This window comes from Sapajus apella, unplaced genomic scaffold (assembly GCF_009761245.1).
Source record: "Sapajus apella isolate SASKATOON/1434 unplaced genomic scaffold, GSC_monkey_1.0 scaffold21, whole genome shotgun sequence".
Lineage (NCBI taxonomy): Eukaryota > Metazoa > Chordata > Mammalia > Primates > Cebidae > Sapajus > Sapajus apella.
In genome coordinates, this window is record NW_022436961.1 from 26,094,227 (window position 1) to 26,110,135 (window position 15,909).

Below are 15,909 nucleotides of genomic sequence, written 5' to 3' on the forward strand. Positions count from 1 at the left end.
CCTCCATCTTGGACTGCTGGCCTCTAGAAAAGCAAGACAATACATTTCTGTTGTTTAAGGCCACCCAGTTTGTGGCATTTTGTTAGAGCCGTCCCAGGACATGAATATTGTATGTTTTCTGAGCTTTAGGAATATTCAGGTAGAGCTGCTGGGAGGCACATGAACACGTGGGACTGGAAGGAGGAGGAGCTGGGGTTGGTAGCTGAGGCGTGGGAATGGGAGCGATGACCAACAGGAGGACAGGGCAGCAGCTGCAAGGACGCGGTGGCGGGGAGGGAGGAGAGGGAGAAGGCAGAGGGGCAAGCGGAAGTGAGGAAGGGATTCCAGAGGAGGCAGAGACAGAGAGGTTCATGCTGGGAGGAGCAGCCAATGTGGCTGGCACACGAAAATGCCTGTAGAAAACTGCAAGGGTTGGAGGGGCGCTGTGGCTCATGCTTGTAATCCCAGCACTTTGGGAGGCCGAGGTGGGTGGATCACAAGGTCAAGAGATGGAGACCATCCTGGCCAAAATGGTGAAACCCTATCTCTACTAAAAATTCAAAAAAATTAGCTGGGCGTGGTGGCGCGCACCTGTAGTCCCAGCTACTCGGGAGGCTGAGGCAGGAGAATTGCCTGAACCCAGGAGGCAGAGGTTGCAGTGAGCTGAGGTTGCGCCACTGCACTCCAGCCTGGCACCTGGTGAGGAGTGAGACCCTGTCTCAAAAAAAAAAAAAAAAAAAAAAAAAAGAAAACTACAAGGGTTAAAAACTGCCATGCACTGGTGGCAGGCGCCTGTAATTTCAGCTGCTCGGGAGGCTGAGGCAGGAGAATCACCTGAACCTGGGAGGCAGAGGTTGCAGTTAAGTGAGATCGCGCCACTGCACTCCAGCCTGGTGACAGAGTGAGATTCTGCCTCAAAAAAAAAAAAAAAAAAAAAAAAAAGAAAAGAAAAGAAAAGAAACTGCCACTCAAAAGGTTAAGGGCTGAGTGCATTTTTAGCAGAGAAACCAGGGAGACTTACCTCCTGAGAACTTCAGGATGGAGGAGAGACGTGGGACACTAGCTTCAGGTAAGGAGCAGGGAAGAGAGGTTCTATTAGGTGATGGGGACATGAGCGTATTTGTGGAAATAGGCGAGGAGGGGGAAAAATGCAGATGTCAGCGCTTGTGGTGGCCCAGCCACGTCATGTGGCATGATGATGTCAAGCAGTAGAGTCTGAGGACGCCAGGGCCCAGGCAGGCTCTTGGGCGGCAGATCAACACTTCTCTGTCAGCCCACTGATTACACCCCAGCTCTGACCCTTGCCAGTCACCACTGGTACAAGGATGCCTGGTAAAGTGAGGCAGCCCTGTGTTCTTCCATCTGATGGCTCTTTCCCATGTCTTCTTCATTTGACTTGGAGTTTGAGAGGGAGGCTAGCCCTTGCCTCCATTTATTCATCCATCTCATGTGGAGACTCATTTCTGTGTGAATCACAGATAGATTTAGAAACACAGTAGTGTCCTAGGGAAAGCAAGGGAATCTGGGACTATAGGGCAAGACCTGTATGAGGGAGTGAGGGACTGTGCCCAGAGTCCTTTGAGGCCCTCTCAACATATGCACTCCACTTAAAATTACCCGGGATGTGGATAAGAGTCCATTATAAAAAACAGGCCAGGTGCAGAGGCTCACACCTGTAATCTAAGTGCTTTGGGAAGCTGAGGCAGGAGGATTGGTTGAGTCCAGAAGTTTGAGATCAGCGTGGGCAGTATATAGTGAGGCCTCGTGTCTACAACAAAATTAAAAAATTTAGCTTGGCATGGTGACAAGTACCTGTAGTCCCAGCTGTTCTGGAGGCTGAGGCAGCAGGATCACTTGAGCCCAGGAGTTCAAGGTTGCAGTGAGCAGTGATCACACTACTGCACTCCAGCCGGGGTCACAGAGCGATACTCTATCTCAAAAACAAACAATACACACAACCCAAAAACCCCCACAAAACACAGAAGACCAACAAAGACTGAAAGGACACCACACCACCAGGTGCCCTAGTTGACATAATGCTAGCTTCATGGCCAGGGATCTTCTCTCTGACACAAAGCAGAGGAGTGCTGGGACCCAGGGAGAGACCCAGCATTGGCTAAATTATAAGTAGGGTAGTAATGTACCTGTGTGTTTCATGGAGCAGATGGATGTCAGGGCTAGAGCAATTCTTGTGAAAAAAGCAGGACTGGGGAGAAGGCCTGAACCTCTTTCCTCTTCACCCCTCATTTTCTGTCACCTCTTCTCCCAACTCTTCATGAAAGCTCATGGTCAAGTATATATAATTCAAATATATACTCTTCCAAATATAGAGTCTATTTTCTCTATATTTTGTTCACCATGTGGTATGCATGACCAAAGTCTACAGAGGAGGAAGCTTGCCAGAAACAGGCTAGAGCCTCACAGCTAGTACACGCTGGAAGCAAGGCTTGCACAGTTCCGTGCTGCCAAGTCAGGTGTTTCTCGCCCTGCACATTCTACAGCTTCCTCTTTCTAAATGGAGCTTGGCTTCCAGTTTTGCCAGGGCTGCATGATGACATCTCCAGAACTACAACGTTCAGGAACTTTACGAAAGACTCTGATAGAAGCAACAAGTCATTCTGAGCCTCCTGGCCTGCCCCTAGGGAGAAGCCCAAATGAGCTGCCACTCCTCTGCTCCTGGGTCGCCATGTTCTTGCCTTTCAAAGACAAGAGCTGTTCCCTTCCTGATAGCAGTGTGGCCCAAGCGCTGGGTTATGCTGTCTGGGATGCCACCCTCTCCCAGCAGGCCTTCCCTAGAGGTCTAGGAGCTGCACTGCTGCCTTCTGACATCCGGGATGGCTCCTTAATCACTGCCCTTTCGCTGCTATACACAGGGGAGCAGCACCCGGGGAGGGGTGGAGGCACAGACTCACACTGCCAAACTGGCTTCCCAAGGGAATGGCTACCTCTGCTGTGGCCTCAAAGGCAAGGAAGCAGAAGGCCACCTGCAAAGCCACGATGCAGGGATCAGGAGGCTGCCACGGTCACTGCTGCAACCTCTACTTCCATAAATACCTCTCAGTATCCATGAATCTGGTGACCAACACTGCCAGGCTGTTGCAGTAGAGAACCCACTGCCCACCCCACCTGTTCCTGCCTCAAGCGTCTCTGACCTTGCTGGGCAGCAGAAAACATCAAAGAGCAGGAAGGGAGCTTCATCTCACGCTCACTTTCCAGATCTTTCTAATTCATCTATTGGGAGAATATAATTCATGGCTAGACCCTTGGCTGCAAGAAAGTCTGGGAAACGTGGCTTTACATGTTCTGGCCACTGCAGTCCAAGGAGGAATGTAAGATGCTAAGTGCCAAACCACCACATCTACCACATATGGGGAGAAAAAAATATTGAACGCTTTTTAAATGATAAATAGTCCAAAGATTTTCAATTGGTTCTAACACTTATTTAATGAATTTTTTTTTTATTTTTTATTTTTTTTGAGACGGAGTTTCACTCTTGTTACCCAGGCTGGAGTGCAGTGGCACGATCTTGGCTCACCGCAACCTCCGCCTCCTGGGTTCGGGCAATTCTCCTGCCTCAGCCTCCTGAGCAGCTGGGATTACAGGCACGCGTCACCATGCCCAGCTAATTTTTTGTATTTTTAGTAGAGACGGGGTTTCACCATGTTGACCAGGATGGTCTCGATCTCTTGACCTCGTGATCCACCCGCCTCGGCCTCCCAAAGTCCTGGGATTAGAGGCGTGAGCCACCACACCCGGCCATTAATGAAATTTTTTAAAAAAATCACATCTGTGAAGATTATGGGCATATTCACATTTGCCAAGAATTCTCTTAGCCATCAAAAGGCAACTTCTTTCCACTGGTATTGTCATTGCAAAGTTCAGAGGGTTTCTCATCCATTCAGAGGTGTGTGCATATATATAAAAAATATATATCTTATACATATGTATTATATATAATAAAGGTGCATATATAATATACATACATCTATAACATAGGTGTATACATATTTATGTATATATGTACATAGATGTATATATGTGTATGTAGGTATATATATATATACAGGTATATATATTAAATGTGTATAAATATATAGATATGTGCATATATATAAAATGTATGTATATTTTATATATACACATGGATATGAATGCTGAGAGGCTAAGTAAAACATACATTATATATACACATATCTATATATTTATGTATATACTTATTAACATATATGTACATATCTATATATTTTACATCCTATATATCCTACATAAATGCCCATACCTATATGCTATACATATATACTTCTATATATAGATGTGTGTATATATACCTATATATAGATGTGTATACATAGTATATATATCCTAAAAATAATTTTTTAAATTATAGAAATAACGTATTATTTAAAGTCTGAAAAATAAAGTCAAAGCAGTTGCCTGTAATCCTCCACTACTAGCGCAGTAACCATACTCCTTCCCTGCGCACGTTTACATCTTTGTGAATGTAAAGGTTATAGAATTTTGTTTTGTTTTCTCACCTAACCTCGCGTTATAATCATCGTCCATGTTGTGTAATGTAAATTCCACTTTTAAAGGCTGCATAATATTTCACTAATATTATGCAGGCATCATAATTTCCTTAGCCCTTCCCTTCTGGTTGAACATTTAGGTTGTTTCCAATGACTTACTGCTATACGGGATGCTTTGAAGAAGAGCTTCATGTGTATTTGGGTTTTTGTCATGTTCCCAGAAGTGGGGCAATGGGTTCTTATACACTGCTTAAAGGGCATCCACTTAAATATAAGGATCAACAACTTCTGATCAATATTTCTTAAAAGTGACCTTTGACAAAAGTAGTTTTTCTTCTAGCCATCACAGAGATGGCCAAGTGAAAACGCAGAGCCTGTTTTCAGTTATCACATCCTTAGCACTCATCTTGCCAGCAACTATCTGCAGCTACCAAAATTGGGGCAACAGTGCCCTTGGCTCTGACACCTCTATTGACCTCTACAGATGCTCACATTACGGTATCTCAAATCCCTAAGAGCTGCCTGGGATGCTGATCAGGGTGAGGGCAGAGAGCAGGCTCGGCATCTTCAGGGTTTTCCCCACCCTTTCATATCTCAGGTCCCAGCCTTCCTGACCAGAAGCCTTGTCTAGATAAGGCAGGGAGGCCCAGGTGCCTAGAAGTTGATCAACCCAAGTCATCTTAAGCTCTGGAACATGCAGTTTAGACGAACACTTCCAGAGGCAGACATTTTCCTTCTCCCACATTCTGATTTCTCCATCTTCCCCCATACTGGAGCAAAACAATATTAAAGCAGCCTAGGTTATGGAAGAGGCCAGCTCAGGACGACTTTTAAGAAGTAGGTGGCCACAGTCTTAAGACAGGCAGGGGCAAGGCTGTAAGATCTTACTCTCAGCCAGTTCCACACTCCTACTGTGAGACCAGGCCTCTACAGACCTTCCGGGCATATCCAACCCAAAGAAAATTTCCTGGAGGTGCCTAGAGGGGCTCCCTCCTGGTCACGCTTGACAGCCTTGCTCGGTCCAGGGTAGGTTCGTCCTCTCGATAAGAACAAGAGGAACGAATTTAGCTTTGCATTATGTATTTTAGTTTAGAGAAACAATTTCGAATGAATGGGGTCTCTCCAACAGAGTCTAGAACGGGACCCTGAGTTTTAACTTCAGGCCTTAGGAACGCCGAAGCTCGCTGAGCAATTCTGTTTGCAAACTCACCCGCCCCGGGGACGGATTTTCCCCGAGCCACTGTCATCCATGCTTCCAGCTCTGGGCTTACCCCACTGCAGCCCCTCCCCAGTGACCTCCCCTGCCCCTCGCGGACCAGCCCCATCCTCAAGATAGTACAACTTCCCGGGACACCCCACGAATCCTCTCGCCCCCGTCCGGTGGCTTGGAAATTTGCACGGGACGGTGACGTCACACAGGGAGGCGGGTCCCCACTGTCCCGCACACCAATGGCGCGGCGGCCGCTGGCCTCTTGGTTCCCGGCGATTGGTGTCTCCTGCCGCTGCGCTCCACCCCAGCCCGCCATGGCGTCAGGCGCCGCGGTCCCGGGGAGGTGGCTCCCACTTTAAGAAGTGAAGTTTTGCGCCCCCTCCCCCTCCCTGCCCACCTCCTGCAGCCTCCTGCGCCCCGCGGAGCTGGCGGATGGAGCTGCGCAGCGGGAGCGTGGGCAGCCAGGCGGTGGCGCGGAGGATGGATGGGGACAGCCGAGATGGCGGCGGCGGCGGCGGCAAGGACGCCACCGGGTCGGAGGACTATGAGAACCTGCCGACCAGCGCCTCTGTGTCCACCCACATGACAGCAGGAGCGATGGCCGGGATCCTGGAGCACTCGGTCATGTACCCGGTGGACTCGGTGAAGGTGAGGCGCGGGGGGACTTCGGGGACTCAGCCAGAGGAGGACGAGTGCGCGCGCGCGTTTGCATCCCGCGCGCAGGCAGCCTGGGGCCAGCGCCCCGAAACTGCGCTCTCCCAAGGACCGCGGCGGGCCGGGGTCGCCCCGGGAGCGGTTGCGCGCAGCCAGAGCGCAGCGCCTTCCGCCGATCTCGCGTGGGTGCCCGGCCAGCGCCCCGCACCGCCCGCTGCTCCCGCCGCATGACCGGCCCCGGCAGCTGGCTGCGCTGCGGCCGGGAAGGCGGAGTGGCGAGCACCGCTGGCCTCGGCGGCGACGGGGCTCCTGGGGGACGCGATCGATGCAGCTCTGCACAGTCTAACCACGCTGGCCGTTCGGGCTGCCCGGGGCCGCTCACACGTGCGCGGTTTCCGAGGGAGCTCCCCGGGGGTAAGCCCTCACCACGCTCGCGCTGGGAAACGTGTGGCCCTGGCCCGGCCGCGCGCCCTGAGGACTTGGTGTGTGGCTGCTACTCCCCGGGTTATTTCGGGGACTTGGGGCCGGCAGGACTTCTCTCGACTCGTGGCAGCTCTTTTGGGGATACCGGTTCGGCAACGGCCCGTGGGATCCCCTTTCTAAGGGTTCTTGCACTTCCTTCCCCGACTTTGGGTTACTGAGCCGCCGGGAGGCAATGACGTTTGCCTCCCCTTTTGCTTTCGGGGAGGTGGGTGGGCTTGTGCCTTAGAGCCCTTGCTATGGATTGTGTGATAGGCACTCAGTTTCCTTTAAACCCTATCCTTCACTTCCTCGGGTAGTTTTAATTGCGTTTCTTTAAGGAGGCAGGTTTAGCAGGTGTGTTTTGCCTGGTAGACTGAGAGCTGCCTTCTGTCAGCCTGCCCAGAACACCCCAGGGCCAGGGGATAGAGTGGTGAAGAAGTAGTGCCAGTATTGGCGGTTACACATTGCACTTTTATAGGCATAACTCATCCAATTCGTGCAACAGCCCTGGAGGTTAACAACGAAGAAACTGAGGCACAGAGAAGGGAACCGATGACCTTGCCCAGGCTCCTACGCCACCTCCAATCCTCTGGCCGCAGCTGCAGTGTGGTTTGGGGGATTCGGAGGCCTCACTAGGTGGCAGTTAATTTTGCAAGGCGGATCCCACAGAGGCACCCACAGCAGCTATATTTTGTTGCTGCTGCAGAGCCTGCATGAGCGGGTATGAAGGCCGGAAAGTCCAACTCGGAGGATTTTCTCCACTCCGGGCAGCTTGCTTGGAGCTGGCAGTCAGTGTCTGGACGGGCACAAGTCCAGTGGGGAAAGACATGGGCTTCCAAGGTGCTGCTGGGCCTGAGCCATGACCCATCTGTCCCTCCAGTGTCCCAGTGGGGAATTAGAGAAATGGCTCTCATCTCCAGGAAAGGCACTGGACTGATACCAGGTGTCATTTGTATAGGAAAGAATCCCTCAAATGTAATAAAATTCTCCATGATTGAAGCTGTTGTCTCAAGTGCTCTGGGCAGAGTCTGCGGAAGGTTAGGAGCAGGGAGGTGTTATCTGAGCAGGCCTTGGTCCTACTGGTGTCTTGAGATGAATGTTCTGTTTGGGAACCCCACAGCGAATTCAGTTCAGAGTCTCTTTTTAGCTTATTTTTTAGGATGAGAAATAATTAGTTGTGCCTTCTGAGCACCCTTTGACACTCTCAAGAGGCATTTCTCACATGTTGAAATTGTGTAATCTGTGTTTGGTTTCTCCTTGCCCCATAGATGTTGGCATGTTTTGATTCAGATGTCACTTGTGTACTTAGTATTAGTTTCCCTAAGCAGTTTTCACCTGTGGACAGGTTAACATGGTGTGAGTGGTAGAGGGAGCCGGTCTGGTTTTCCTAGACAAGTCTGTAAAACAAGGCCTGCGTTAGCTAATCAGCGAGGTCTTCTAAGTACTGGGATTCTGACTGACCCAAAAACCTGACCCTTAGGGACTCTTCCGTGCTGAAGTGTGCAGGTTCGTTTTGAGGCTGCTGCTGAATGCCAGGGTCTGTCAAGATCAGCACAGTTGCCTGCCCAGCATGCGGAGTCAGGGATGCATCCTCAGTCATGAAAAGGCCTGGGGAGTCCACACCTGTGTTTCTCTTAAGTATTTTGGATGATGGAGGAGACCTGGAGTAACTGAGTCAGGAGACTTGGGTTGGGCTTCAGGCGCTGCTCCTCACTTGCTTCATGCCTCAGGCACTGTTCTGTGTCTTAGTTTTGTCACTATAAAGTGGGGACAGTAGACTTGGTCTGTGCTTCTCCACATTTTTAACTCACGCCGCGTTTCTTGGAATATACAATGCCAGTCGTCCTCTTTTATGTTACTTGAAATATCAAAAGAAGTATTACAGATGAAAACAAATCCATGGACGTTGGACCTTGAAAGAGAGAAAGCATTCCCCAAATTGAAAGGCACCCATTTTTAACTTTGATTTTGTAATGGCAAATAAGAATGTTGAATCAGCTGGCTTTTTTCTGTCCTAGGTAGTGTCGGCTGTGGAACTCTATGCTGGTCACTTTTAACCCTGAGCCTGATGCTACTTATTTTGCATTTCTAAGTGCAAAGTAGACCTGGTGGATGCTTCCCATTATAATATTACATTTGCTTGTTCATGAGGTCACACCTCATCTCCCCAGTGTCATTTTAACAAGTGGTGTTTTTCACACAGTGGGCCATGACCCATTGGTGGCCTCTGTATTAAAAAAAAAAAAAAAAAAAAGAAGTTATTAGTGAGAGTATAAAATACGAGTGTGTAGTAGGAGAAATGTTGAAATTCTGTTTGGGTTGTGTGTGTGTCCCTGAGTGCATTTTACAGAAGTTTAAGATGCACTTCTAGCTGGGAGTTCATGTCAGAAAATATGAAAACCACTGAACCTGAGGCTCTCTTATGTCTCTGAAGCCTTGGCAGGCAACACGGAGATTATGAAATGGGTATTTGGAAGACCTTTGGCAGTTTTCCTGCTGCTTCCTGTGTCTTCCCCTTTCACTTGGTTCTCCCGTGGTGGGATGTGGGTGTTCATTCATCCATAAAGGGCCAGGCTACTGGACCTTTGGCTGTCCCCACGGTGATAGTGAGCAGCAAGGCGCTACCCAGGGAGGGAGTATAGGGTCTTTGCAGGGCTCTCGACAAATGGTGGCAATGACTTACTCCTCTCCAGGCAGGGCTTGGTGGCAGGTTTTCCATGAGCCCCTTTCTGATGTTCCAGAGTGGCAAGGGGCACTTGGGGTGGATACAAGATCCCCTGCTCTGGTTAGGAGAGCTCAAGACTTGGGGAGCATGCCAGGTGGGTGGAGGAGGAAATTCCAACCAGATTAGGCACACCACTTGGAGACCATGGTGAGTCCCGCCTGGGGAAAACGGGCAGAAGGAAACAGGAAAGATTTGAAACTGGGGGTCTTCTGCTGACCCTTGCACAGAACCTTCTTTTGCTTTGCCTGTCGGGGAAAGCCCTGCCTGTGACTCTCCTGTGATGAGCCCTCCTTCCCAGGCTGGTGCACCACTGAGTGTTCACTCTAGGAGCCTCCTGGCTGAGCTTATGGAGTGCACGGCCAGCCTGCCCCGCTCAGCACAGCATTCCTCAACTTCTGACTTTTCTCCTCTTCTGAGTTCTCTCCTGGCTGCAGGTGGACTGGGAAGAAGGGTTCCGGGGCGCAGTGCAGGCAGCTGCCGGAAGTCCCTCCCACCCACTTTGTTGCTTTCCAAACAGTGCAGTGAGGTCCATGCCATTCAGCTTCAAAATGTCGTGAAATCCCAAATTGCTCCAGTTCCTGGGACAAAATTATAATGATTTTTCTCCCTTCTTGTCTCCTCTCATTCCCATCCCTCTACTCCCTTCTTTTCTGTCCTTCAATGAGAGGAGATTTTCTTAGAAGGTGAATTTGGAGCAAGGTTTCAAAAAAGGGGTATTCATGAACTGCAGTCCTGTTCCTTGTTTTATGAACCCCAACCCTGCATGCTGATACCCATGGCCATGGCCTGTACCCCTCAGGCCTGCCCCGAGGAGAGTGGGAACCTCATCCACTTTCCTCTGCCCTAAATTGGTGAGGGCCAGGCTCGGACGTGGTTTGGAGGCGGGTGCCCAGGAGTTTTGTGAACAGCAAAGGAGGCCTCAGTTTTTTAGTGGGGAGAGGTATTTGGGGTTGAATGGGAGGATTTAATCAGCTGCTTTGCTGAAAGCATACAGGGGTGTGCACCTGGGATGGGGGATGTGTGTGTCACCTGGAAGGGAGGAATGTGCTTCCCAGACCTTTTCCTGGCTTCCATTTGGACACATTTCAGCTGCATGTGGCCATCTCATTAAAGATGACTTTTGTCTCACCTTGGAGCAGTGTCCAATCTTGGGGAATCAGTCTTACTTTCCCCTTCTTTTCAGTCTTGGGCTCTTGACCCCCTCTGACTTCAAGGGGTTACCTTTCTCTGACTCATCGGAGGAACTCAGCTGCTGATGTGGAAGCCCTCAGCATCTTTCTTGAACACCAGAGCTTTCTGGCTCTTTTCCTATCTGCACTAATACTGAACCTTTTCTTGCGTTTTTGTTTTTAATCCGAAATACCAGCTGGCATGCTCCATCCATGCTGGCCACAGACATACTCCTGTGATCATGGTATTGGCTGGACCACATCAGAAGGCATGGCTTTGCCGCTCCCACGCCCACCTTGAATGTTTGCATCTGACTTTTGTTGTAGGAGGGGTATGTCCAATCTCTTTTTCTTATTTTCTTTCTCTCTCTCTTTTTCTTTGAGATGGAGTCTTTGTTGCCCAAGCTGCAGTGCAGTGGTACAATCTCAGCTCACTGTAATCTCTGCCTCCCAGCCTCAAATGATTCTCCCGTCTCAGCCTTCTGAGTAGCTGGGATTACAGATGCACACCACTATGCCCAGGCTAATTTTTTATTTTGGTGGAGACAGGGTTTCACCATGTTACTTAGGTAGTTTCAGACTCCAGAGCTCAGGCGATCCACCTGCCTCAGCCTCCTGAAGTGCTGGGATTATATGCGTGAGCCACCGCGCCTGGCCTTTTTTCTTTTTGAGACAGGGTCTTGGTCTGTTTCCCAGGTTGGAGTGTAGTGGTGCGATCACAGCTTCCTGCAGCCTTGACCTCCCAGGGCTTGAGTAATCCTCCCAGCTCAGCCTCCTGAGTAGCTGGGACTACAGGTGCATGCCACCAGGCCTGCCTACTTTTTTGTATTTTTTGTAGGAGTGGGGCAGGTCTCACTTTGTTGCCCAGACTGGTCTTGAACTCCTGGGCTCAAGTGATCCTTCCACCTTGGCCTCCCAAAGTGCTGGAACCACCAGGTGGCATGAACCACCCTGCCCACTTTCTTTTTGTTGAACTAGAAACCTTCCCTCAGGCTCCCTCAACCTTCCCTCAAGTGCCTACTAAGATGGATTTCGCACCCTTAAAGAACTATCTTGGGGCAATTCAGATTCCAGTCTTTGATTTACTGGTTGGGCAGGCACTTAGCTTCTTTGAGTTTTTGTGTCCTTACGTGTAAAACGGGGATAGTGATTTTCTTCCTGCTTTCTCTTTCCACAGGGCCCAATGTAAAAATGAGGGGAAAGGGAAGAGCCACTGCTTCTTTCCTTCTTCCCTCATTTTTCCAGTGGGCCCTGTGGAAGTTCCTTGTTAACAAGCTCCCTTACATCTTCCTGTCTTTACCAAATGTTCCTTCCACTTCCCCCTCTTGGTAGAAATCCAGCTCCTCTTGCTGAGGGTTAGGAGGATGCACCCTTGAGCCCAAATCCATGGGACGGGGTCCCATTTCCCAGTTACATGTGACCTTGGGCAAGTTTCTTAACCCCTCTTTTCCGTTTCCCTATCTGTGAAAAGGAGAAAAGATCGTACTGATCTCCCAGGATAGTTGTGAGGGTTGAGTCCTTGATGCACTTCACGTGCCTGGTACATGGACAGAATAATGGATACTCTCTGATGTCTGCTTTCATCTTCATTTTCATCATCATCATCATCAGCATGATTGCTTTGAATGAATCACTTTCCCTTATTCTCTGAGAACTTTGGCATCGGATGCTCAGGCTTTACCTCCATAGATCCTGTCCTCACCCTGAGGACGGCCCCTCTTCATCCCCACCTGACTAAATTACAAATCTCTCTATTCCTTACACCCCTGAGTCAATGGCCTTCGCCTTCATGGTGCCTTGACCTAATGTAGAACCTTTCACCTCTGAGAGTTCAAGACCAGTCTGGGCAACAAAGTGAGACCCGCCCCTCCTACAAAAAAATACAAAAAATACCTCTGAGATCTTAAATTCGGATGACTTAGATCCTGGACCCCAAGATTGACTGCTGCAGCTGCTGGGGCTCTCAGTTTCTCTGCCTTTGGTTCTTCCAACCCTGGCTTGCCCCATCTGGGTCTTGGACAGCCCATCTGTCCCTTGGGCAGCCAAGCCCTTCAGGGGACATTCATACTGCGTTCAAGGCCCATGCTCCCTGACCTCAGCTCTGGGCAGCTGCTTGCATCCTTCACAGGGGTCCTGTTGCTCCTCAGCCCCCCACCTCCATTGTTGTCAGCCTCAGCCTGGCATCTTGCTTCCAAGTCATAGGGAAACCAGGACCTCGATCAAACCAATCTTCCTGTCACCATCCTTCCAAATTCTCTTGCCTTCCACCCCCACTGTAAGGGAGCAGGTGTCTTCATTTCTCTAAGGTACATCAGTGTGGCAGAGAAGGGAGATGTGTACAAACCACCCTGACACCCGGATTTGAATCTGGCTGCAGACCTGGGCACATTACCTGACCTCCATAAGCTCAGTTTTCTTCTCTGCAAAGGGGATATGAATACTATGAATACTATGTTAGTCTGTTTTCATGCTTCTGATAAAGACATACCTGAGACTGCGTAATTTATACAGAAAAAGGGGTTTAATGGACTCACAGGTCCAAGTGGCTGGGGAGGCCTCACGATCATGGTTGAAGGCGAAAGGCATGTCTTACATGGTGCCAGACAAGAGAGAATGAGAGAACCAAGTGAAGGGGGTTTTCCCCTTATAAAACCATCTGATCTTGTGAGACTTATTCACTACCCTGAGAACAGTATGGGGGAAACAGCCCCCATGAATCAATTGCCTCCCACTGGGTCCCTCCTGCAACACATGGGAATTGTGGGAGCTACAGTTCAAGATAAGATTTGGGTGGGGACACTGCCAAACCCTATTAAATACCAAGAGCTATTTGATAGGGTTGTTGTAAGAATTAAATGAGGCCACATATATAAAGTTCTTGCTGCAGTGTGTGGGGCCTGTGTTGTCAATAAATGGTGATGGTGATGTCATTTTTGTCCCCTCACTCTTGAGTGACCCAGTTCTAGGATCTTTGGCCTCCCTACTTGATTGAGCTGTTCTCAAAAGTGTTTCTACAGATCCAAGCCCATCCCGTCTTAAACAAATCCCAGACTTCTCACCTTGACCTCACATGCCCCCCAAATGTCTTCCCATAAACAAACTGTTGGACCTTTTTTACCTCCTTAAAACAACTGTTTTGAAAGAACTGTTGACTCTGGTCTCTATTTCCTCACCTGCCACCCCTGCTTCCTGACTTTTGCACTGCCCAGCTGAAGCCTCACAGAGGCTCTTGGCTACCCATTGTCTTTCTGGCCCTCCTGCTGCCTCTGTCCCTGCCAAGGAACAGAGGGGTTGGCCCCGTGATCCTCAGTTTTCCTCTTTGTGTCTGGCTTTTTGGCAGGAATTTGCCTCCCCACCTCATTTCTCCCCAGTACATGTGCCTCAGTTTCTTCCTAGGTCCTGATGGCTCCCAGATCACTATATAGGGCCCAGACTTTCTGTAGCTGAATCTCCAGTGGCCTCGGAGTCTCCTTAGACTCAGTGTGGTTAGAACGGTGGTCCTGGCTTCCCCTCGGGTCTGGCCTTCTGCACCCTGGGACACTCATCAGCTTTCCTCCAGCCGCTGCCCTGGATGTGTGGAAGGCCTGCCTGTGGCTGTGTCTGTAATGCTTCTTGAATGTGTCTCCTTCCCTCCCTCCCCACAGCTACTCACTGCCTTGGTTCAGGGACCTGGTGTCTCCTCTTCCTTGAGATCCCAGACTGCCCAAGTTAAAAGGGAGTTTAGGCTGAGCTCAGTAGCTCACACCTGTAATCCCAACACCTTGAGAGGCCGAGGTGGGAGGATCGCTTGAGGCCAGGAGTTGGAGACCAGCCTGGGCAACATAGCGAGACCCAATATCTACAAAAAATAAAAACATTAGCTTAGCATGGTGGCGTGCGCTGGTGGTCCCAGCTACTTGGGAGGCTGAGGTCGAGGGGTCGCTTGAGCCTGAGAGGTTGAGGCTGTAGTGAGCTGTGATTGTACCACTGCACTCTAGCCTGGGCAGCAGAGCAAGACCTTTTCTCAAAAAAAGAAAAAAAAAAAGTGAGTTGACTCTCCCTACCCTTTTTTTCCCCACACTTTATTCCATGACCGTTATAACAAATGAGTCAGGGGCTAGGACCAGGAATGAATTAAATAGAGATCCTTAAAGCAGTAGTTCTCTGCCTTGAAGGTGTCTAAGAATTGCCTGGAGAGCTTGGTTTAAAATCCTTAGAATCTAGGACAGTGGAGGGGGCCCTGGGGCACAGGCGGGTGGGAGATTCTGAGGAACGGCACTGCTCTAGCGTCCCAGATTGCAGTCTCCTTGCATTCTGTTTCTCCTCTGTGGACACCCAATTTTCTCCAGCAATGTTTTGATGAGGCTTCTTGAGTGGTTGTGGGGTGGGTGGGCACCAGCAGAGAGAACCTGTAGTAGGTTTGCCAGTTGGTCTGAACTCCCACGGCCTCTGCTGTCCTGGGTCGCGGGTTTGTCTTGAGTCTGTTTTGGATGGAGACGAATGTGTTGCCATTTACTTGGAACCAGAGGAATTTCCACATAGGAATTCCCGCCTCACGTTCCCTGTTCCCCCATCTCTGCTTTGTTTTTCTCCCCAATAGTTGTTACTTCCTGACACACACCATCGTTTACTTATTTATGTTGTTTACATATTTTACTTATATTCATAATATTATTTATATTGTTGTGGTCTCTTTTTATTGGAATGTAGGCTCCACGTGGGCAGGGATTTGTGCTCTTCTGCTCACCACTGTATTCCCATTGCCAGAAACACAGCAGGTGCTCAGTAAGTATTTGATGGAGGAGCTTCCGCAGTTCATTCTGCACGTCAGTCATGGCTGGTCCTGCTCTTCAGCCTCCAAGCCCAGCAGCTTCCCGGTGGGCTGCAGTTTTCTCATCGGAAATAGGGAAGAGTAACACGGCCAATTCTGTCTCCTTTGCAGGTCCTTTTAGTGCATCTAGCTAGAAAACACAGGCAGGTTTGTGGGGAACACAGTTTTCAACGCATAAAGCTCAGTGCAGGTGCTATCGTGGTGTTTATTGTCACACTGGGATCCTGTGGGAGAGGTGAGTTTAGCTGATGGGAATGGAAGATCCAGCCCCTTCTTCATGGTGCCACAGAGCCTGCAAGCCTGCGGAAAGATGGGGAGTAGCTGCGTCTTCCTGCAGTTCACATCTGATGTCTCTCCCCACCTGATAATGCTTT

At 49.7% G+C, this 15,909-nt stretch overlaps 1 protein-coding gene across 4 annotated transcripts in view; it reads left to right on the forward strand.

The window, feature by feature from the left end:
- SLC25A37 (solute carrier family 25 member 37) overlaps positions 1-15,909 on the forward strand; it is a 110,757-nt gene that overhangs the window by 60,263 nt on the left and 34,585 nt on the right. Inside the window, exon 1 of one of the 4 annotated variants that reach the window (XM_032288541.1) lies at positions 5,949-6,363. The exons of 1 other annotated variant lie outside the window; for it this stretch is intronic. In XM_032288541.1, coding sequence (XP_032144432.1) covers positions 6,148-6,363 — 216 coding nt within the window. In that variant the 5' untranslated portion in view covers positions 5,949-6,147. Of the gene's footprint in view, positions 1-5,948; positions 6,364-15,909 lie in introns of those variants that run through there. 2 more of the 4 variants (XM_032288546.1, XM_032288545.1) reach the window with 2 other exon arrangements.